The sequence below is a fragment of the Ptiloglossa arizonensis genome, chromosome 2 (genome assembly GCF_051014685.1).
Source record: "Ptiloglossa arizonensis isolate GNS036 chromosome 2, iyPtiAriz1_principal, whole genome shotgun sequence".
In the NCBI taxonomy this organism is placed as follows: domain Eukaryota; kingdom Metazoa; phylum Arthropoda; class Insecta; order Hymenoptera; family Colletidae; genus Ptiloglossa; species Ptiloglossa arizonensis.
In genome coordinates, this window is record NC_135049.1 from 11,848,746 (window position 1) to 11,872,601 (window position 23,856).

Below are 23,856 nucleotides of genomic sequence, written 5' to 3' on the forward strand. Positions count from 1 at the left end.
AAACGGTAATATAATATATATGAAATTATTCCATTTTCCAATAGTGCTTTTTTTTAATTGCCTTGATGATTGTTTGACTCAATTGTTCAAAGTGATTCCATAAATATTCCATAATATTAATGTTCGGCTACGGTAGAAGCGTTTTTACATATTTGTGATCAGTATATAAAGTCTATACACTAGTATCACACGCAAAATACTTTGTATAATTATTTCTGTACTAGTGTAAAGTGACTTTCTAATTTAATCTTTCCGAACTAAATTGAAGACGAGTCTTTAAAATATTAATACATAATACAGTGGTCCATTGTTCCACAGCTAAAGTGTAGAGATTCAACACCATTAGCACGCATACATTAATTTTAGTATCGAACTTTCACCGTGCCATTAGGACCATTAGGACCAAAGAAGTTTACCCCAGCATCCAATTAGCAAATTCGAGTAATGTAATACGAGGTCGCTTATATTTTTTATGTATATTAACGTATTTTTTTTCTTCACATTTTACAGCGTGCATCGAATCTAAAGATATTCAATTTATTTACATCTGTGAGAAGCACTTGGTTTTAGTAGTTCACTGATCAATAACATGTCCTTCGTTAAATTACAATCTCTTCTTCCTATTGCATTCGTTTACGTAGCATAATACTTTCTGCAGGTTACTTTTCCATGGTATCCTTCGTATCTTGACAAATTTTGAAGATTATTAACTCACGCGTTTACATTAATTTTTATTTTTTGAATAATAAGTTATCGAGTATAGGGAAAGGTTTCGTTTATTTGAAACACTTTTTATACAATAAATAATTTCTAATATATTTGAGAGAATTGATTGAAATAATTCACCCTGTATGTACATAAATCGTTCGTTTTCATAAAATTGAATGCAAATCAGTAGATAGTAAACCTCATTTATAATTTTCGTAATTATTTTACATCGTAATTTAGTTTGCGAAAATATAAAATCCAAGAGATTTTGGATGTTGAGACTTTTTCTTCGAAAAGTAAGTTTATTATTATTCGACACGTAGGCATACTAATAAAATTTGATTCTTTTATAAAATATTTTTTCTTTACGATTGTTTATAAAATTAAGTTTTTACGAATAATTTCATATGAGAAAATAGGAGACATCCTGTGATGACTTTGCTCATGCAAATTCCACTTCCTTTTCATGCCAAGGTTCTGTGTGCACGGAGGCACAGTGCCTCATAATTGCATGAAGATCAGTATCGCGCAAGTTAAGGGGTTACACCAGGTTGGAGACGTAAAATATTCATGGTTCTTTCAAAATTATTTGCAGTAGAACTACAATATTCGATAAGTTCGTGCTTCTAGTACACGAATATATAATACATTATTTGTAAAGTACAAAAATACTTTTGCTCGTCCGAGAGTTGATCTTTATTTAAAATAATAGCTTTTTATTAAGAGTGATGTTTTCTTAAACATGCCACAACAGTATTCTATCCTCCAAATAATTGAAATTAAGATTTGAAAAAATATTTCTATTTACGAATATATTCTTTGTCTGTTCATTTAGTCTTTTTTTGAACGACTGACAAGTATCAAAGAAGTATCAATTTTGAACTTACGTTTTACCACAAAATGGAGGCTGTTTTTATTTTATATAGTGCAATCAATAGAACAAAATTGTACATGAACAAATGAACAATGCAACTGGAAATATTTTTGTCAAATTTGACTAAGATTCAATTAAATCGTGAACACTGTTTTCAAAAACGTGCTTTTTAAGACAAACATATTTAAATTCTTATTAAATTTTTATTATTTCAAGAAAAATGACAAAATCCAAACAGCCATTATACGTAGTAACGATTCTTTGACTTATTTCATGTGTATCGTTATTTATTAACGAACAAGAATTTGTAGTAAAACACGATTTATGTGTAACTCAACGTGAGAAAATTAACTCGAGGCTGTTCTTTTCAAAACATATTAGTTATATTATTTTATTACGAGCAACGATTCAAACAGTGGTCCACTAGGGAATTCAATCCAAAGTCACATGCTTTCAGTTATACTACATTGTCTTCCGTAACGTACTCTGTCTTCTACAATTAACATTATTGTATAATACATAGTACACACAGCACTTTAAGCTTATCATTCGGTAATCCTTACATTGCAAATTTATGAGTCTGTTCACAGTTTGCACATAATACTAAATACAAAGTTGCACCCGGGACCACGAACTTTGTTTTCAATAGGAATTTACTGTTTCTGTCACACGTTTTACGTAACATTTTACATAATTAATGAGAGCACTAAAAATTGTTAAAGTATTTATTATTCTATAACTAGTGGCAGGATTAATAATTGCACTGGATAAATTGTCTCTCGATTTTCTCAAGGATACGTTTATATCAAAGAGATTAACACTTTCTCGTTGTATATTTTGTATTTTTTCAATTTACACTTACAATTAATCGTTTTAAATTGAAATACTGACGAACCTTTGACGATTCTGCAATTTGCAAGAATACTTTAGTTCAGTGAATATTAGACAATTAGGAAAGTTCAAATATTACGAAACAATTTCCATGCAAGTTATTAAACCACTCAACTCTCAATTAATCTTAAAGAGTTCTTATATTTAACTGTACATTCAAAGATTTTGGTTAAAAACTGTTCTGAACGTATGGAACTCACGCATTTTATAATACAATACAATGAGAAGACTAAGAAAATGTAGAAACATTCAGTCGTGTTTATTATAATAGTTTTAATTATAGAAGAACAATATATTATCAGAATGCCATAGCTCGAAAAAGACCCGAGAAATGCATTAGGTTTAAACCTGTTTTTTTTAAATATCGTATAGATACGAAGCGGATCAAAACACTCACCAATTATCATTTACGCGTCATATTTTTATTATTACTACAAATTTTATTTTGGCGGAAAAAAATTATTGTTAATCTGATACCTTGTCAGTAAAACTTTGAAGAGTTTAAGGCTTTTAATTAAGTTTTTAAAGGTTTTTCGATGTGAAAATATATAGTAGGCAAAATCACTTACAATTAGCAGACGCCTTTTTTCATTATGGCTTTTATTTATTTTATTGTTGGAACTTCACTTTTTTGAAAATAAATTCATAACTCTTGATCTTGGTTTAGAGAGCTACATAATTAACACCCAACAAATAAAAAATTTACGAGAAAAATGAAATTTTCTGTTGTAAATAAAAAAGCAGGCCATATCATTTCGTTTCACGATAAATTACAATATATTGCTATTTACTCACAGTCCTATACGAATAATAATAATTTTTATCGATATTTCTATAAAACTTTGAAGTATTACTTTTCTTTATACATGGTGTTTTCTTATAACTCGAGTATCTAGAATATCTTTATTTATTTGTTTGTTTCAAAGGGATTAACATTTCGATATGCAAACATTTTAATCAGGGTCGTATTTTACGAGATTTCAAGCCATCAACATTTTGTAAAATGCGACGTCTTCGTTGAAGAGGTACTTTAGATTAAAACAAATCGAACTACATATTATATATTAATTTTCAGATAACCTTGAATAATAACGTTTATATGAGAATAAAGGAACTTAATATTTATATATCTTATTAAATGTATAATTGTTCTGCATTTTCGATAAATTTCAGAATAATGGCAAAATCTCATCCTGTTCGAACAAATTTCAAGAACCTTTAAATCCTATAAACCATGACATGGACGATTGACACTATCAAATTGAATTCTCCCTTAACCTTTCTTCATATTGTCGCGTGAAATATTCCAGAGGAGATATAACACTCGGAGGTGGCGAATCTATGGCAGGTGTGCCCAAGCTGACGCGTGAGACAATTTCATTGTCACAGCCAAATTTTAAATAAAATTCATTTTACGTTCGAATATATAAAAAAAATATGAAAAAATTTCGAATGGAATGACTTTAAACGATATCTAGCAATACTGTAATGCTGCAATTTAACCCTTATACTACGCTATTGTGTTTGTACTATATTTGAGTATCTCTGAACTAAATTGGAAAAATATATAATATAGTGTCTCAGCTAAGTAGGATCACCTAAATATCTGTCTTATTATTTGTTGTATGAAAAGCTTCTCAGGACAAAGTTGCACTGTTTCAAGAGGCGTGTGTAACAGTATCATTGAATTATCTGAGATTTTTCAAGACTCTTGTGTAAATTGTCGACAATTAAAACAAACAATTAGTGTTAGTGAAAGTAATATTTCCCGTATACTTGAAACAACAAAATTTCCCTCATATCACATAAATTTGTACCAAGAATTGAACAGGGCTGATTTTTCTTGTCGTGTTGAATTTTATCAATGGGCACAAAGACAATTGGCGTATGACAAATCATTTTTTAGGAAAATCTTGACCATAAATAAAGCAACCTTTAAAAAATGCGTACAAATAAATTTGTACAACAGGTATCAGTGGTTTGGAAAATCCACAATGGTTCATAGGTCCTTATTTGATAGATGACATCCTTATGGAATAAAATATGCAACGCTATTTATACCGTACCATAATTACTATCAAATGACTCGTTAAATGTTGTAGAGTGCATGTGGTATCAACGTGATGGTTGTCCAGCACATTAGTCGACATGTCCAAGGGCAAAATTAGATAGAATGTTTAGTGGCTCTTGGATTGGCCAACTGGGAACTGTGGAGTGGCTATCTCGTTCTCTTGAGATTACTCCATTAGATTTTTACCTGTGGGGTAAACTAAAAAATATTGTTTACCACGAAAAACCCACAACACCGGATAATACAAAGGAAAGAATTATAACTACACGAACGACAATAACGTCGCAGGAATTGAATAATGTGCACGAAGAATTAATTAAAAGGTTTTACATTAAAGTCAACCGTCACTATTTTGAGCACTGGTAATCTTAAAAATTGCAAATGGAATTTAAAAGTATCTTCAATTGTCACTTTTAATAGCAATCAATGTTTACACATTGATACAAATGCGCAATTCGATCTGCCGTAAAAATGTTTAGAACAATTGAAATATCTTTCGATGGAAATATCTCGTGAATAAATGTTAAGAATGGTGTGGTTATTATGATCAGTGAATTAATTCTTTTATATTCTACAAGGATAAGGAAAAAAAATAATAGGTTGAAAATAATATTTAAGAACTGGAAATCTCCAAAACAATAACCTTCAGAAAATATTTTTCCCCTGGTTACATATAGTGTTTGAAGTAGTGCAACTTTGTCCTGGGAAGTTTTTTTATACAACAAAAAAAGAGACAGATATTTACGTGATCCTATTTAGCTAAGACGCTTTGTATGAGTTAGTATCATTGAAGCAACAACAAAAATTTCACTAAAATTTGCATAATTATTATAATCTATTTTCTGTTATACAGACCATTAAATTACAGCTATTCTAATTTTTATCAAATCTACTGTAGTGTTTACGTGATCATTATTTACTAAATACGTACTCGCAATACTATTCAATATTTATTAGAAATTTTTACGCGTTATGCAGCGCATCGCTATTCATTCTTTATTAATTTTTGTCGAGCAGTTGCAAAAAAGTTTTCTACTCTTGTTTTAGGTACGCGTTAAAGAAAACCACGTATACATAATTTATTCCAAAGACATTAACTTTTCAATGAATAGTCTTTTTCGAAAATTGCAAATAAAATTGAACATATTATTTTACCGGTTATAATAAATATTAGGTTGTTCGAAAATTCATTTCGTTTTTTTTTTTGGTGAAAATAAACACGATATTTTTAGAGTGTATAAACATTTTATTAAATAATATATTCTCCATTTTGGAAAACGAAATGACTTTCCGAACAACCCAATAGATATTAAGAAATAAATCAAAATTAACAAAAATAACAAGTAGTAACACAACAGAAGTTGAGAAACACGTCACTGGAATCTAATCGCACCTACATAAATAAAAACTAAATATACAGCAGTTTTGCAACCATATGCATCTAACCTTAAAACATACTCAAAATCTTAGGAACAAAAATATCTCAAATGTATGGAACTCGTGTTTTTAAACGTACAACGCAATAATACGACTAAGGACATACAGGAGTGTTCAGTTGAATCTATCGTAACACTTTTGATTATAAAAAATTAAAAAAAAAAAAAAACGATGGAATGGGTCGGAAAAGAGCCGAGGGACGCCATCGAGCTTAAATGTTGAATCTTGCGTAGAGATTATTCGCGTTACTTAAATTAATTAGTAAATAAATTTACTCGTATTCGTAGATAAAATTCTCATCCACGTAGGAATACTTTCTACCCTTACTGTACGCGTCAATCTTGTACGAACGAGTAGACGAAATCGTGAATAACACCGCGAGTAATATCGAAGGATCATCAAATACCGCAATACGATCGCGGATACATGGGACGAAGGCGACCTCGCTAAAGGCAGCAGGGAGGTCACCGGAGGCAACGATGTCAAGAAAGGTGGAGGAGAAAGAGGAGAAGCCAGCAATGGGAGTAGCGGGGTCGCCGTGGGAAGGGGTAGGGCAGCACGCATCCCCTGCCAGACCGGCCACCTGCCTACCAACCCTGTCTGCTCCACGACGCTTCCCAGTATTCGAGCGATCGCCAACACACGCGCACGCAAATCCCTCGGCCGGGGATGTGCGTTGATCGCGCCATCGCGTCGACTCCGATCGTACTACGGTACGTACGATGTAGTGTACTAGCAGCGTTCTTAACACGACGTGACGTGACGTGACGTGCTCTGCCGTGCTGTAACCTGCCGAGCCTGTGTTTCGTCTATGGTGCACGTGTGCACGCTTGCCACCGTAGGTAAGGACTTCGACCGCGATGCACGAGCCGTGAAACCGTACACGCAGTCGTCCGTCCGTACGTAACGCCACCATTGTCTGAACTATGGATCCGTCAGGAGTCACCGTGCCGATATCTCACCAGTGTCCATGAAGGACGCAACCCCTAACGCGGATCCAACATCGTCGAAGCTCTCGGGTCCTTCGATGCACCGGGGACACAACTCCGTCTCGAGTCGACGGTTTGCGGAACGCGACGCTCGTTTTTCAATTACGCCGTCGGTGTACGGGGAAGAAGAGCAGCTGCGATTCTCCAAGATCCAAGAAGAGACTCCCGTGAGGATTCTCCCGGACGCGTTCACCTCCTCCCCCGATCTCTTGTAATTTCACGATCGAGGACGCAACCGTTGTTCTCGAAACGTTTCAAACCACCTGAGATCTTCGATTACGGTAACTTCCTCGTGCCACCTCGTACAGCGCGTGGTGTATCCATGATCAATTGGGCGACAGAGAAAATCGAATCGTTAATCCCGTACTCGTTTCGACTTTCCGGTAACGTGTTCCTCCGCTTCGACGTATCGTGCCGGGGTGTTCGTTGAAGAGTACGCGAACGATGCGGATATATTCGAAGCACTCGGACAGGTCGCTTATCCGATGAGATATTCCGGTGAGATCGAAGATCGTCGTAATATACGTTTTATTAGGAACGTATGCTGTCGGTGGATGCTGTCGATCGTCAAAGTATCAACAGATAGGATCAATTCGTGGCCACGACTGTCGAAGAAACTATTTTGGATAGAATTCGAAAGAAACGATATCAAGAGAGGAAACAGTGTACGTCAACGAACTGCGTGGACGTACCTAAGCCTAAGCCGGAACTCGATCGTTTTACAAGTATCGCGAATCGTGGTATCGGTAAATATCCAAGTAATTTCCCGCAATTTTACTCGCTATTCTATTTCGCATCTTTAGACACGGTTGAGAAGAGAATTGTACCAGTAGTGAACTGTGGTGTAACAAGGGTCGACGAGTGAACGTAGACTTCACGTTCGTCGAATAAATTCCGATCGTACTTTTGACAATAATTTTGGGTGGTAGCTTCCCTCGACCTTTGCCTCTCGACTTCTTTTTCGTGAGGAAAACACACTCGACGCGAGCGACCGCCGGTGTATCCCAGAGCGAACACCGCCTGACATGGCTATGTGTTTCGACCGATCTTTGTTTTACGCTTTACAAAAGAACGAGGTCATTAGGTACGCGAGAAACCAGGAAGGGTCGAGGGAAGTTGGCCACGCAAGAACAAGTCACGGTACTTTCCTTGGGGACATTCTTTTATTTCGTAAATACGTCACGACGGTTAATCCCTCCTAGCTGGACCGGAGTCGTCTGTTCGACTGTTCCACACTTTGATCGTGGGCTACTTTGATCGTTGCCCTCGAACTCGCTGAAATCCTCGAAAGGCGGCCGTTACCGTAAATGCCCGGCTAGAACTTTTACGTCAGATTCAACGCCCCTGGAGCAAGGTGAGTGAATCCGTGCTTCGATATTGTGGCACTCGAGCGGCTGGAAATCCTCGACTCGATTTCCGTAAAAAGAGATAATATCAACTGTTCGTTCGTTGATCGCGTTCGAGTATTCACGGAACGATCGCAACGGTACTAATTTGTGCTAAATCAATCGGAAGGGAACAGTTTACGAGTGAACGAACCGTCGTGGTTATTCGTTCGAACGATACGAAGACAGAAGGATACGATATACGATACAGCTTACGTGAAACATTCGATTCCCCGCGTACGCTTGTTTAATCCGCGCGTGTTCGAAACCACTTCACCGAATGGTCGATCCCCGTTGGCCGAATCGTTATAAAACGTGGCGAGAAACACACAAAGGTTATCGACGATGAAGATGAAAATCGAGCGGAAACGCGTTTACGAAATTAAACGCGAATCGGTTTGCTCGACAAACGGTACGATCTTTTTGATAACTGTTGTCAGATAATGCGCACGATGGATCATTGATCGATCGAACCGTGAGTAGAATTCGTCGTAGCGATTTCGAGAGAGAGAGAGAGAGACACGTTCGTTAAAGGTTACGTCGGGCACGTTTCCCCTTGATACGTAACGAAATTTTCGCATTAAGATCAAGCGTCGAAGCGAGTTTCTCCGCAGATGTGTAACGAGACACGGAAGAAATTCGAGACTCTTTGGTTCTGGGAACGAAGCAGTGACAATTTGCGGGACGCGAAAAGAGAATCGCAAAGTGAAGGAACAAAAGAATTTTAATGCAGCGAGAGAGTAATGTCTCCCTTTTTTTGAAACGAGGCGAGTCGTTCATCCCGTTTCCACGGCGATTGACGCTTAAAAAACCAGATGGTACGTAAAACGCGAAGGAGAAGTTCTTTGCAGTTCGCATTATCCTAATTCGAGTAGCTGTACTCCGTCGAGAAAGACGCTGCGCGAGAGCAAAGGGATGTTAAAAGCAAACTGACTCGATGAAAAAATATCTGATTACGAGAAACTTGGACGTTGTCTGCGTTTCGATGAAGATGTTTGAACGAACGACTTAGAGTAGGAGAAGAATGCACCGGAAAGGATTGTACCGGATCTTCTAACTTGTTCGTGGAACTCTATCGATAGGCCATTGTTGAAGCTGATAAAGAGAAAAGAGAAAGAAAAAAAAAAAAGTAGAAGAAACACGAAATTCGCGAGTAGAAACATCTTGGTGGAGATACGTTGTCGGAGCAACGTATCTTTGTTAGGCGAGAAGGGAAGAAATGAAAGTAAAGCGGGTAAATAAATTCAGGTAATCAGCTTCATGTTGTCCCGGTTTATCCGCGAGCTTTCAGTGGCCGATATCGCCGAAGAGAGAAAAAATACGAGGAGAGGATCGAACTTTAACGAGACGGCTTTGTGACCGTTTGGTCAGCGGGCTCGTGAAAAGTCCCGCGGCGCTTGTTACAAAGTGATCACAATCGAGGGGGGTGAACGTAATGTGACAACAGGAAGTGAAGAGATGACGGTGACTCCGTCTACTTCCGATGTGGCTGACAAGGCAGTTTCGACGGACGATGGTGGCAGTGGAATGGAGGTGGCACGTCTCGAAGCCGTCCTCGCTGCTTTGGTGGAAACAAAGGTGGAGGCGATGAAAGCTTCCTCGACTTTGAGCAAACGTTCCGGTAGCGCGCCAGCCAGCCCTCGTCGGCTTAGACTGACTTCCACTTCGACTGCCTCCTCGTCGTTGAATCATCATCATCAGCATCGGAGGAAGAGTCAACACTATTACCATCATCACCATCATCGTCATCATCATCATCGTCGCAAGAGACACGATTCCGCGCCGTGTGACGAATTCATCGAAGATGCAACACAGCACCATCACCACAATTCCCATCACGGTGAGTCGTTTTCTTCTTCATTGTGTTTTTCGATGATACATGGTTACGAGAACGTTAATCGAACTGAGAATGAAATACGTCAAATAAAATGAACAAATTTTCCATTTCTAGCGTACATCGCAATCGTGTCGTAATTTTTAATATTATTCGTTTTCGGTGATTAATATATTTGAATTATCAACGAGGAATAAAGTAATTTGCGAAGATAATTAATTCTCTGTTTCGATAATTGGCAATAATTGTTAAGAATGGTGTCATTTTAAAAAGAAACTCGAAACTTCTTCTTCATTGTGTTTTTCGATGATACATGGTTACGAGAACGTTAATCGAACTGAGAATGAAAAACGTCAAATAAAATGAACAAATTTTCCATTTCTAGCGTACATCGCAATCGTGTCCTTGTAATTTTTAATATTATTCGTTTTCGGTGATTAATATATTTGAATTATCAACGTGGAATAAAGTAATTTGCGAAGATAATTAATTCTCTGTTTCAATAATTGGCAATAATTGTTAAGAATGGTGTCATTTTAAAAAGAAACTCGAAACGGGGCAAATTGACCCTTTTGGTAATTATATTGGCAATGCACTGGTGAATATTAATAATCGTGTAGATCGCGGAACATTTTGTTTCGGTGACCTTACTGTTAGTATAGACTTTATACATTGTACTAACATCTATACGTAAAAGTAGGAACACAATGATGGTATTTACGAAAGGTTAACAATGTAGTGTAATTTATTTTTTTGTACGTGTCGCAGCATGCATGTACAATTTCTTAAGTAGAATACAGTTTTAATTTTTCACCGATTTCATCATTTTTATACGTACACTTTTATTTCAATTTTATTTTCGAAGATAAAATACCTTTAGAGTATTAATTATTTTCATTTTCATTATCACATTTTTTATTTTAAAATCTGAACAACCACGAAAAAATGTGAGCGTTCTGCACATTACTGTGAAATAAAATATGTTAATCCTTGTACGAGTAACAGAAATGTATTTCTTTTTTTGAAAAGGGTGAAATGAAACAATTTATTCATAATTATTATAATTTTCTTCATTTTCTGTAATAGTTTCCGCTTGTCTATTACTTTTTCGATTCATTTTTTATACAAATTTTTTAATTTTGATAAAAAGGATTTGGTCAAACGCATTCTGACTGCGTCATCATTTTTTATCCATTTTTCAGCGGAATGAGTTTGCAATTTTCTGAACGAATAATAATCTGACAAAGACATGTTGGAAAAGTAAGAAAAATGATTCATTAGTTTCCATCCAAATTGATCAATTTTCGTCAACGTCTAATTTGTTACGCACGACCAAGTTTTATCCTAGTGGAAAGAACACATTATCAAAATACCACGCCTGGGTTCAAATGGATCTGTAATTTGATATTATTCGCGCAAATATTTCAAACGAAGACTTTATTATTTTATCATATTTTTCTTTCTCTGGGTCTGAAAAGACCCAAACGTGTAGCCGTGTGCTTTAATAGTTGACTGCAATCGTGTATGTTGCTGATAAAAAAACATCTATATCGATCGATAGTTGCTTCAATAACTCGAAATGAATTATGCCTTCTATATACCATTAAATGAAGAAAGAAAACTTCTACTGATGTATTTATAGCTGAAAATTGACAAATTTAATGGTGAAAAAGATTCATACTGCTTCAGATCTAGACGAGATTCCATCGGATTATTAGTTATTTAAAATTCTGAAAATCATTTTTCTGGAAAGGAATTAAGAAATATCAATGCAGTCAGAAAGTGTCTAACAGTTTGTTATATAAAAATTAAAGGATTATTTTGGGTTTCCTAAATTCTATTCTGAGATGTGTCTTGATGGTATGGATAAATTCAGGTTCGAAATTGAAATACTTATTCCAAGTCATTCTAAGGTATGTTTTCGAACGATTTGAAACATACGACTATTGTCTCGACATGTATCAATTACATCACTTTAATACTTATTTAATCACATTTACAATTCATCAGATATAAAACAAGTGATAGTAAACACTCGACAGTCAGTCTGAACGCCAAACATAATTATTTCGTAACTTTTTAAGATTGAAATTCGTAACTTTTTAAGATTGGAGTTGATCATGCTGAATTTTTCAAATTTAAGTGGGAGATAATTGTTTTAAAATAATCATTCCTAAAGAAAGATCCTTTGAAAATTAATTAATGTGGTATATTTCCTTTTGTATTACATCTTACTATTAACTGTATATTACTTATTAAACAAATGTTTTATTAATAATCCTTTTTTATCAATAATAATACTAACTTTAATTGAGATAAAAAGTTCATATAAAATTATTTCTTTTTAAAAACGAAATCGTATAAATATACTACGTAATAAGTAATTAAAAATATTCGAACAATTATCTAAATAAAAATATATTCGAAGTTATTCGAACAATTCACAACTCTGACGGTAGACCACGTACGTCGTTGCCTTGTTAAGGTCTCAATGATACTTGACGTTTGAATTGTATAGATACTACAAGAAATGTCAAGAAGTTCATCTTACTAATACTAATGACAACTTCTTTCGATACTTGCTCAAAACCTCGGCACAGTGATTAGGAACTGCCACGAATCGGTATTTCTGAGTACGTCATTAGATTAATCCCATTGCTATCTAGTATTGTCTATGTAGCGTGGGCACCTAAATCGATCACCTTAAATTGTTATATGAAAAAGTTTTACGAAAAAGGATTGTACGATATCACGATTATTTCATAATCGATAAATTGTATGTGGAGAACAAACTTTATGGCTGGTTCGTTCTTCGTATTTGACAATGCTTGATTACTTTTCTGAAGATGCATATCGTTAAAATACTGCAGTTTCAAAAACATTTGAAACGTGTATTACTCATTATAAAAATACTTATAGTAACTGAAGACATCAACATCTCGATAATTACTGATTTTTTAACCTCGTAACTTTTAATCTTTTTAGCTATTAACTGGGGTATTCAATAATCTTTCGAATTGCAGGCTCAACATGTTTCATTTAAAAAATCTCAAAATAACTTTCATATTTCGACAAAAAAGTAAGATAGCAAAATTGTACACCTTCCTTTATATCATACGATTTTTGTTTGGAACATTTTTTTTCTTCTAACAAACAATTTATGAATAATTTAAGGTAGCTGAGTTAGGTGTTATATATTTTTTATCATTTAATTTTTCTGTACAGAGTGTATAGAGTTTCTCTATCTTACCATTGTAACATTTCTCGATTTATTTCGTGACAGAAATACTATCCATTTGTCAACAATTTAATGTCTCCTCTTGTGTAATCGTGAAACTAATAATTTCGACCACCTGGATGGTCCAAATTAAACTTTTTCTCATCAGTGAAGAAAGTTCTCGTCATATTTCTATTTTTTCTACTAATGAATGCGTTCGCGTGCAATTTAGAAAAGAATTTCTTTGTTTTCCTTGGTTAATATTGAATTTCTCTTTATTTCTTTCTTTTCTAGTTGTTTGGAATTTTTAAGCAGACGTTAGTTTCTTCCATGATTTGTGTTGCTATTTTCTACTAATTTGATAATTTTTTTTAATTTTTCGGTTTTCACGATTACTTAATGATTCTGGACAACCTTCTGCATTCTTATTTCTTACAAATATGATAGTTTTTTTAAATTAATTATAAATTATGTTTCTACTTTTCCTGATATTTTTTGCATGTTTTAAAATTGAATACTTCTTTTACCTTAAGAATTATATCACTTGTATTTCATTGTCATTTAATTTTGTTTCGTGCCCAACTTTTAAATCAAATCTTTAAGAAATTTGTTAAAACTCTATTTTAAGCTCTAACTTATTAGAAAGAAAATAGTGAACTTATTAAAAAGAAATTATATTTTACGTCGAAAGAATAGTAACTTGTCTGAATAACGGTTCAATAGAATAAACATTACGAATAAACGTTTATTTGATTTTATTTGACATTTATTATTATTACATGTATATAGTGTTCTTGAAAGCTTTCTCAATATCCTATAAACCGTGAATTTGTTTTTACGGCAATTTTAGTTTCAGTTTTTGCATTGTTAGTTTGACTAGTACCTTTTACAAAATTGATAATTCAATGAGTGACACGTTTATACGATATATACACAATATAACGATGTTTTGTCAGTTTCTATTTATTGTATTCGGTTAAGTTTCGACAAATTTATTGATTACTTAAACGAAGGAATCATATACAAAGTATGACGCGTTATTTCGTACGCGAATATCCGCTTTCAACTATGAAAGTTTACGTTATGTTCCTTTGTGTCTAAGATTAACGTTAAATGATTCTAAAAATAAATCTTACTCTATGTGGAAGTATATTGATACAATTTATATTTTGACGTGGGGATGGCTTACGTCAAAGAACGGTTAGCATAAGATTGTGATGTAAATCGATAAATTACGCGGTGCGCTGAAACGAACATGCTTTTTCATAAAACTCGAACGGAATGTATAATATCAGATGATTTTGCACATGTTTACACGTATTTCTTTAGTTTTATCATTTATTTTCAGTTTGTTTGCGGAATGATATGTCAAAAGCTTTCCAAATTATTCGCATCTTCTAGACATAATTTAAACTGCATAAACTTTTCAAAGTAATTTCTTTCGAAATTTTCAAAATGATCATAGTTGCTGAAAATTTAACGACATACTTATAGCTCTCGTATATGATGTTAAAATTAATGTATTAATTTAGCATGATAAATCCTTGAAACTGGGCAATTTAATAAGAGAATGTTACCTAGATACTTACAAAACACTTCTTTTACTAAGTGTAAATCGCCGATTTTAATAAAACTTATATATAATATAGTTCTTAGAAAAATATTTGACACGTATTTGTTTTTTTATCTGCTATTATCCATATCTAGGGGGTGAAACTAACTCTCAAATTTGGGGAGAAAAATACATATCCCTCGATATTTCGAAAATGATAAGACTTAAAAAAAGTTGCTTAAACAAAAATTGCATACTTTTGAATAACGAATTTAAGCTTCCAAACAGTTTTGCAAAATATTAATTCGTCTAAACAATATGTGTAATAAATTTTCAATTCTTTTACTTTTTGTTATACAATTCTTTGTTTCACATCTTTATAAATTTGCCAATGTGAACTATAGACTAATATGGAAAATGCGTATATTTGGAAATTTTTTTTGATTTTTTCAATAAAAGTTAGCACTGGTACAATAAAATCAGCTCCAATGTGGTACGTGAATTTTTGGAGCGCACGCGAACAGATATAAAAATATTGCTGTGATAACTGTTTATATTATGGACACGTATTGTTAATTAATCCTTGGCTGACAAAACTTGTCGTCACAGGTAAAAACGGTTCACGGTATTGCTTCTGATTGAAAAGATAAGGAAGACTTTTATAACCGTGTGATCGAAACTACACTAGAAAATACAACTACCTGAAAATTCTCCATAACTACTGTTAAATATTTCTTATATTTGTTTTATTTCTACAAATATGCTAATATAATAAGAGAATTTAATCGTAGCAGATTTTAATTTTTACCTTCAGACTTTTGCTGCCACAAAATTTTTAATTAATTTACCAGTCATCAAAGTCGACAAATAATATCATATTCTGTACACAGTACAGATAAATTTGTTGAATGTTCTTATGCCACGGTGGATCGTAAATAGTTTTTAATTATTTCGTGCTTCAAGAAACTTTTTAAATTAAAAAATTTTAACTTTTAATTAATCGATCTGAATACTCCCTTTGTGCGGTGAACAATCTGCACACCTGCACGAGACGACCCTGGAATAAATTACAAGAAATTTGTATTGTAGCATGAGAAAAATGATCGGAATAGTTTTTGCGTCAAGAGTATTACATCGTTTGTCGAACACACATTGTTATTACATTTTCTAGGAAAAGTAGCGATAAATCCAATAAAAGTTGTTGCATATTTTTCCCTGTCTAATGTACCATAAATAAACCAAAGGCCAATAAATTGATTATTAATAATTCTGTGTTAAACATTAATAAACCATGGTCTTTGTTCAGCAACATCTCATAATCGTGGATTCTCGAATCGTGGATTCTATAGAGCTCAATAATTTACATTTCTTAAATTATATTGTTTCGTAAATAATACTGTGTGTATTGATTTATCTAGACCTCGTAAGTTGTGTTATAAGTATTGAATTATTATGAAAAAAGGAACATCATTTTCAACTAATCATAATTTATTTGTACAGTTAAAGGAATATTCGTTTTTACTTCGTGTAAGAAAATCGAATTTTTTGTTTTAGATTTTCTTTAAATATATAGTAGTTTAGAATGTGCGCGTTAAATATTATATCGAAATTCGAAATATGAAGGAAATTATAGCGCCTTTGAAGTACATACATGTAGAATTTTCTTAGCCGTTTTTTAGGTTAATTCTTCTTCATACTTATAATTTTCTTTATTCGACTCTAATAAGATTTAATATAAGTATTATTGTAGAGATCGTACAAATTACTTTAAACGTGTTTTTCTCGCAATTATGTTTTAGAAAATAGCCTCCGTAATGTTTGAAAAAGTAATTGATTAATTGACTTGTACGTGAATTATAAACATACTTGTCATAGTATTTTTACAATAACAGATGAAAGTTGAAAGTCTCAAGAAATCAGTATTTGTCATATTAACCGTCATTTTGTTGTATATCTCTCTTTCTTAACGATTCTGCTACGTGGTATAAAGACAAGTTTTAAAGATTACAAATCATTTTAAATTATTTAATTCTGACCGACACACTGGTTGCTGTCATGATAGTCATGGAGCGATGCGAATGTAAACACAGCTTATATTCTAGATTATAATTTCTTAAAAAGGACTGTTTTTATTGTACAAAAATTTGTATATCTTCTTCAAAGGTGCATAAGTATGTAAGTAAAATTATCAAATAAAATACAATGTAGTTTTAAAAACAAAAATTACAATAATTATTACCTATTCTCGTTCTGAAAAAGAAACGAATACCTCGTTAATAGCAAAAGAATAGTAGTATTATTCGAAATGGTCACTTTTGCAGTGATGTGGTTTCTTCGCGGTACTTTCGGAAGCTGTTCTTGTCAGGGTTTGCTTCGGGCTATCCAAACTTCGATGAGAAGTTTTGCAGCATATTCTCCAACTCCAACCACAGTTTGTAATTGTTCATAAGTGCATTCAAATCTGGCCTGCCAAAAAGCGAGTGATTGCTTTGGGGGGAACGAATCTTCATTCTGATGCAAAAGGCGTTAAAATCAGGGTCAAAATTGAACAAAAAGATGTGCTGGAAAGAGTGGTAAAACCCTTGAGTATGACTTCCTTCCAAAGGCAAAGGTGCGTTTTTTCTAAAGAGACTTCGCTTCAGCTTACAAAGCACAAATAGCTCAGGAGTGACTACGGAATAATGACACGGAGTTCATTTTAGTCGAAGACAGGCCCTTTGATAGTCCATATTTTAATTCCCTTGATTATAAACTGCGATCAAAGCTGGAAAATCTAGCTTGGAAGACTCTTTATAAGCATTTGGTTGGCTTAAAGAACCATCCTGACAAAAGTACCTTCTGAAATAACCTTGGAGACCGTGCATTCGTCAATGATACCAGTATTGTTTTTTCGTTATTAATTGTACAGATAAATTTTGAGTAACAACAATTGTATCATGTATTTTATTTTACTTGACCATCCCTCAGTGTTTATACCGCACCTCGCTATAAATTATATGGCTAGGTACAGCTAGACCTCATATCCGAATATTCTAACACAATTATTACGTAATATAGCTCTTACAAAAATAATCGTTAAATATTTAAACAAACTCACTTCGTTTCTGTTCGAATGAATGAAGTTTAATAAGTGACTGTTCTGTTAGCCGAACACTTATAAGTCTCCTTATTGGTTTGGTCACGGCAGGGTTTACAGCAGAAAGATGGCCACTTGAATTGTGTCAGATCTAGTATCTAGATACGTATACATAAGTGTACAGTCGAGTTCTTTAACTTGTAAGTTTATTTCAGGATTGGCAAATTATTTTTCTCTCAAGAATTATCAGCCTTTGCCATAATTAAAAGTAATTATCAGCTTCCTCTTTCTGCAAATAACATATTATGAAACCTACGTCAATAAACTCGAGTAACGAGTTGATTATAAGCAAATGTTGCAGAGTAACGAGATATAAAATCGACAAACACGTTTACCGGTGTTTACAAACATGGACAATTGATTCTTGTCGTTGTTGAGATTTAAATAACTGGAAAAAGTAATTTCCTTCTTATATTTCAAGTTTTCGAGGTCAATTATATTTCAAATATTATTAAATAAATATTATTATTCAAATATTATTCGAATATATCCAGATACTTGATCATTGCACAAAATAAACGAATATTCAAGTATTCGAATGATATTAGAATGATATTTGCCTAATATTTAAGTAATTGATTTTCGAATATTCGAATACAGGAAAATTCGAAAGTAGTATTAATCATAATTTCAACGATATCTACGTTAATATGTAAAAACCAAATACGTATATTTCAGTTTAAAAAAAGAATCATAGTGAACATTTAGAACTTCATGCGTCGTAACTACAAAACTAGGGTAGTTGCAAGAGAGTGCTGTTCCTGATGAACTACTCTGAATTTTAGAAATTTATGATTCTACAGTAGAGAAACAATGGAGTTTATATCGACCCAACTGTGCACCAATAATCATATATTATGAATATATTAAGCTATTCACAGATAATGGTTCATTTTTATTGGTTATTTACTAATTTCTTACATATTATATATTATATAAAGGCTCAATGATGCATATATCGATAAATATTTGTGTGAAATAAAAAATATTAAAAAATTAAAAACCAACTTCTTTAAATTTCTTTTTGTATTTTTTGAGTAATTGTCTTTTAGATAAAGAGAATTAGAGTGAACCCTAAAGAATTGCGTACTGCAGCGTTACTTTCTTCATGGGTAATTTACCAAGTAGATAGATACTTACCAGTATGCCAACCAATATTGTACAGCACATCAACACAACGATGATAGAAATTGTCGAGTAGTTAAATTAAATTATTTGATGAATTTTTAAATAAGGCAAAAGTAAACGATTCTAGAAAATAAAATAACCTGTATGTGAATAATCTAGAAGTCCTCTTAAAATAAAAATATTTTGAAATATGAATTTTTTAAATGGAGAATAATAAATAGTGTGTGTATCATTACAGGTAAATCAAGACGAAGAGCATCGGAAAGTCCACGACGTCCAAAAAAGAAACGTAAACATTCCAAAAGCCCACACATTCTTCACGGTGTAGTCCAAGACGTTCAAACTGGTCTCAATTCACGTTTCGAGCTCCTCGGAATGGATGGCGATCAAGATCTCGCATTGATAAACTTTGAAAGGACTCGAGAAACTCTCAGCGATTCCTGCGAATATCCGCAGTTGCACCGAAGTGCCTGCTACTTTTCCCAAAGTACAGCTCAATTGTAAGTGCTGTTGCTGCAGCTACGTTGTAAAGTATTAGACAACATGTAGACTTCCAATTATCATTCTTCTCTTTTGAATGATCTTCGACATCCAGATGCATTAGTGGCCGTGTATTTACGTACAAGTTATATTTTATAATAGGGAAATATAGAAATTCCCGCTTTCGAACGATAAAATCGGAATCTCTATCAAAGTGGTCGTTTCGTTAATTTATTTAGACGAAATTTAAATATTGAATTTTTCGAAATTACGAAAATTCGTGTAATTTTTGGCACTTAAGTTCATAAAGAAACTAATTTCGATAATATTTTTTTGTTTATCAGAACAAACAATCTTGAATTTAAATAATTCTTTAATATTAGTAAATTATCTATATTTTGTGATTGTTTTCATCATGAATGATAGAGAGAAAGGTATGCACTTTTTTCTCATCTAGTGATATTTAATTATAGGGATTAGTTCGAGTTTTTATTCATTTTTTTTTATATGTAGGGCAGGGCATCTCGAGCAACTTCAGAAAGTAGCCCACTTCTGTTTTGTCTTTTCTTTCGAGAACTAAATTCTTCAAAATGCTAAAATTTCAATCAATTTTTTTTTTGGCAAGTTTCCAAGATTACCTACATTTTTTCCATATATACATAATTTATAGCTTTCTTTACTTATCATTTAACAATCACCAGTACGAAATTAACCAACTATAACGTGTTTTACCCGTGACCTTAAGTTTCTACTAATTTTGTAGTAATTAATTAAACAATTCTACTTCAAATCATGGTTTATATGCGAGTTTCGAGTATAGTAATAATCCTTCCAACAGCTATTACACAACTAGATTTGTATATGTGTTTCTTATTATTGTTTATTAATCTATTAGAAAATTACAAATTTTATTTCTTGTATTTGGGTTTTTTACTTGCTGAAACTAGCGTAAATTGTAAAACCGATGAAACGGTAGCAGAATGTTCCAAAAATATCGCTTGCATCGTTTTTTTCGTTCGCCAGTTTATTTCAAAGCAGGCTAGGCAACGATTTTTATCTCAAGTAGCGACCCAGCCAGTTGTGAACTGCCCAACGAGGAAAGTGAGCAAGATAAAGCAACAGCGAATGAGTCTCGCATTACATGCGCTCGGTGACCGAAACTTCAAAGCATTCTTGCACGCATATTGATGTGTCGACAATACTGTAATATGAAATGTTTTATAATTTTCATTATACCTACACGAGAGTCTTAGCAATGTACTCTCAAGAATTTCGTGATGAAAATGAGTCTAAACATGATCTCATTCGAAGATATATGCCCACATATTTGTGGAATTTAGAACTGATTCGTTTTACGTTTAATTGAAAATACTTCGAATAAAGTCACGTGTCGAGTCATTTTAATAATGTTAACCTTACCAATCCATGCAGATGTAATGAAAAATATAAAAATTTTAATTGTTATTTCTGAATGAAATTCCATTCAGTGCACGATAATGATCGCTTCCACAAATTGATAAATAATGTTGTAAAAGTTCACTGTAAAATGTAAGAAGTGCACCAAGACATAATAAAATCATACAAATTTTATGGGAAAAGGTGGGAAAAATGTAAACAAAGCCTTATTTATCATAAGCTTATCTTATTATTATTTCACATTACTTAGTATTTGATTGTTAACATAAATCTGCAAGAATCTGATTTTTACTAACTGAATGTTTAGAAATTAACTGTATTTTTTTTTACATTTACATAAACTTTATGTCTAATTTAATATGAAGACTTTATCCGAAATCAATACTTAATTATGCGTAAAGAAATTAAAAATTTTCGGAAACAATAAATTGCCAAGTATTTCTTAATTCTAAAAATATATGTAAAAGTAAATTTTCTTGTGCACTTTTGTACAACCTTCGACATACAATTTTTTTGACACTGTTAACTCTTACACGATACATACAATATGTAGAAAAATATACTTTTGTATATTAACCTCCCTCATTGCACTGCGTTGATAAGTTGAGAGGATGATTACCTAGCAACAAGTGAAGATAGAGACGAAAGTAACTGGTAGCAGTGACCATAAGTACCTAGCGGAGATGTACTGTGTATTATGTGGCTTCCCAGTGGATTAATTCCTATTGGAGGAATTTTCACTCCCATTTTCTTGTAATAATCAAGGTTCTACTACTAGTGTAGCACACTTGCAGTTGGATTCGAATCTATAATACATACGTTTGGGTGGATTTAAAGAATTATACATTATTTTTATCACAAGAAGAAATGATAAATGATGATTAGAGACATTTGTCAAGTTGCACGGAATCATTTAAGTTCATAAGAAATTTCCGAAATCGATTTTTTTGAAAACGATGATTATGACAAATTTCTTTCACTTATATTTCCACAAACAATCACTCTATGTATGATTGTACAATCCGCCCTGATTCACTTTGTATTGTAGTATACATTTACATACTTTTTTGTACTGCAGAATAGTTTGTCTACAATAGTATATTGTACAAGCTTTCACATAGATCGACCACTACTAAGAAGTAGTTAAAAAGAAATAAAAATTTCGATAATTATATACATATTCATTATAGTAATCACACAGTGCAATGAATATAATTTGTTATATAAAACAGGAAGAAGAATGACTACATAGAAAAATAATTGTAATAACGGAATTAAATTATATTACGTCATAATTTTCGTCCTCCTATTACAGTTTTTTTGTTACAAACATTTTCAATTAATTCATCAATTTTTTAAATATTTATATCATTTTCTACACATAAGGATAGATAAGGCTGTTAAATGTTCCTGTGACCTAGTTGATCGTAAATAGGTTTTAATTATTTTCAGCTTCAAGAAAATTTTTTGGAATAAAGAAGTCATAGATTAGAAATATTATAAATAATCTGTTAAATGCTTGCATATTCTACTTCCTTAATTTTTACATCTAACCCGCATATTTTTAAGTTGTTTATATATTGTATGCTTTTAAAATAATTATCCGAAGTGTATTTTTTTATTCACATCTACAAAATTTTTTAATCTTTATAATATCTCAGTTGATGCCATTTTCATTCGAATTGAATTGCAAAAAATAAATCAATGATGTCAGTGACGTCAATGATATTTCCTGGGAGTCTATTGGAAGATTAGATATCGATGATACTCAAGAAATTTGATACCAAAGTATTCTTTACCATTGGCTTGAAGTCTCGAGGCAGGAACGCGAGAAAAGCAAAATAAACAAAAATGAATTTTTTATTCATTTGCACTTCCAATAGTGCTTTTTTCCGGTCGGTTACAAATTTGAATATAAGAAATGACAAAGAATATTCTTTTATTGTAAAAAATCAAGGTCATCTTCATTTCTGTAAACGACATTGCATATTTTTATAATTCCTGTTAAGACAAATTCAACAACCTGATATACCATACCCATCAGATGACCCAGACTTCAGAAATTCAGATACATAGTTTCCAAGCTTTATATTTACATACATATTGAAATAGGGACGTATTTAAAATCTATTCCTACTACTGTGGCAGAGACCGTGGTTAAGGCTCAGAATGTGTGGCTCGTGTGGGGAAATGGGCGGTCGGAACCCTCTTTGCCTCTGTGACGTCTCGGGAGACTTCAAGTCAGCGGTGAGGAATACTTAATGGGAAGAAACGACATGTATCGAAATATCAGGTTCTCGATACCGATACTTCTCTAATGCATACTTGCTCAATACCAATGCCATACGATACCGAGTATTTAGCAACCGATACCAGATATTGTAAATGCATCTGTTGCGTGCCAAACTCCTAGTTAAATAGAAACATTTCTTAGAACTTAAGAGAATATTTCTTATAAATGAAAGACGACTGTGTCTAAACGACACTTGAAATTCGACGGTTTCCTTGCGTCGACAGAGCACCAGGACCCATAAATTAGAAGGCGCCGCTCGATTACCCTGAAAACTTGCCCGGTTTTCTTCCAACTACTTTCTATCCCACTATTTCCCACTCCCCCACTACTTTTTCCATGACTTCTCGTTTGTATTTTCCTTTCCTTGGTCCTAGCTTATACGCGCCTTCACTTTTTCCATGTATCTTTTTTACAGCTTCTTTGAATAGCCGATTCTTGAATAAGT

The 23,856-nt window shown here is 33.1% G+C and overlaps 1 protein-coding gene across 1 annotated transcript in view; it reads left to right on the top strand.

Moving 5' to 3' along the window:
* Positions 1 to 7,674: 7,674 nt before the first annotated feature.
* LOC143143040 (uncharacterized) overlaps positions 7,675 to 23,856 on the top strand; it is a 72,909-nt gene continuing 56,727 nt past the window's right edge. Inside the window, exons 1-2 of the mRNA XM_076303882.1 lie at positions 7,675 to 10,195; positions 19,461 to 19,722. Coding sequence (XP_076159997.1) covers positions 9,814 to 10,195; positions 19,461 to 19,722 — 644 coding nt within the window. The 5' untranslated portion in view covers positions 7,675 to 9,813. The remainder of the gene's footprint in view (positions 10,196 to 19,460; positions 19,723 to 23,856) is intronic.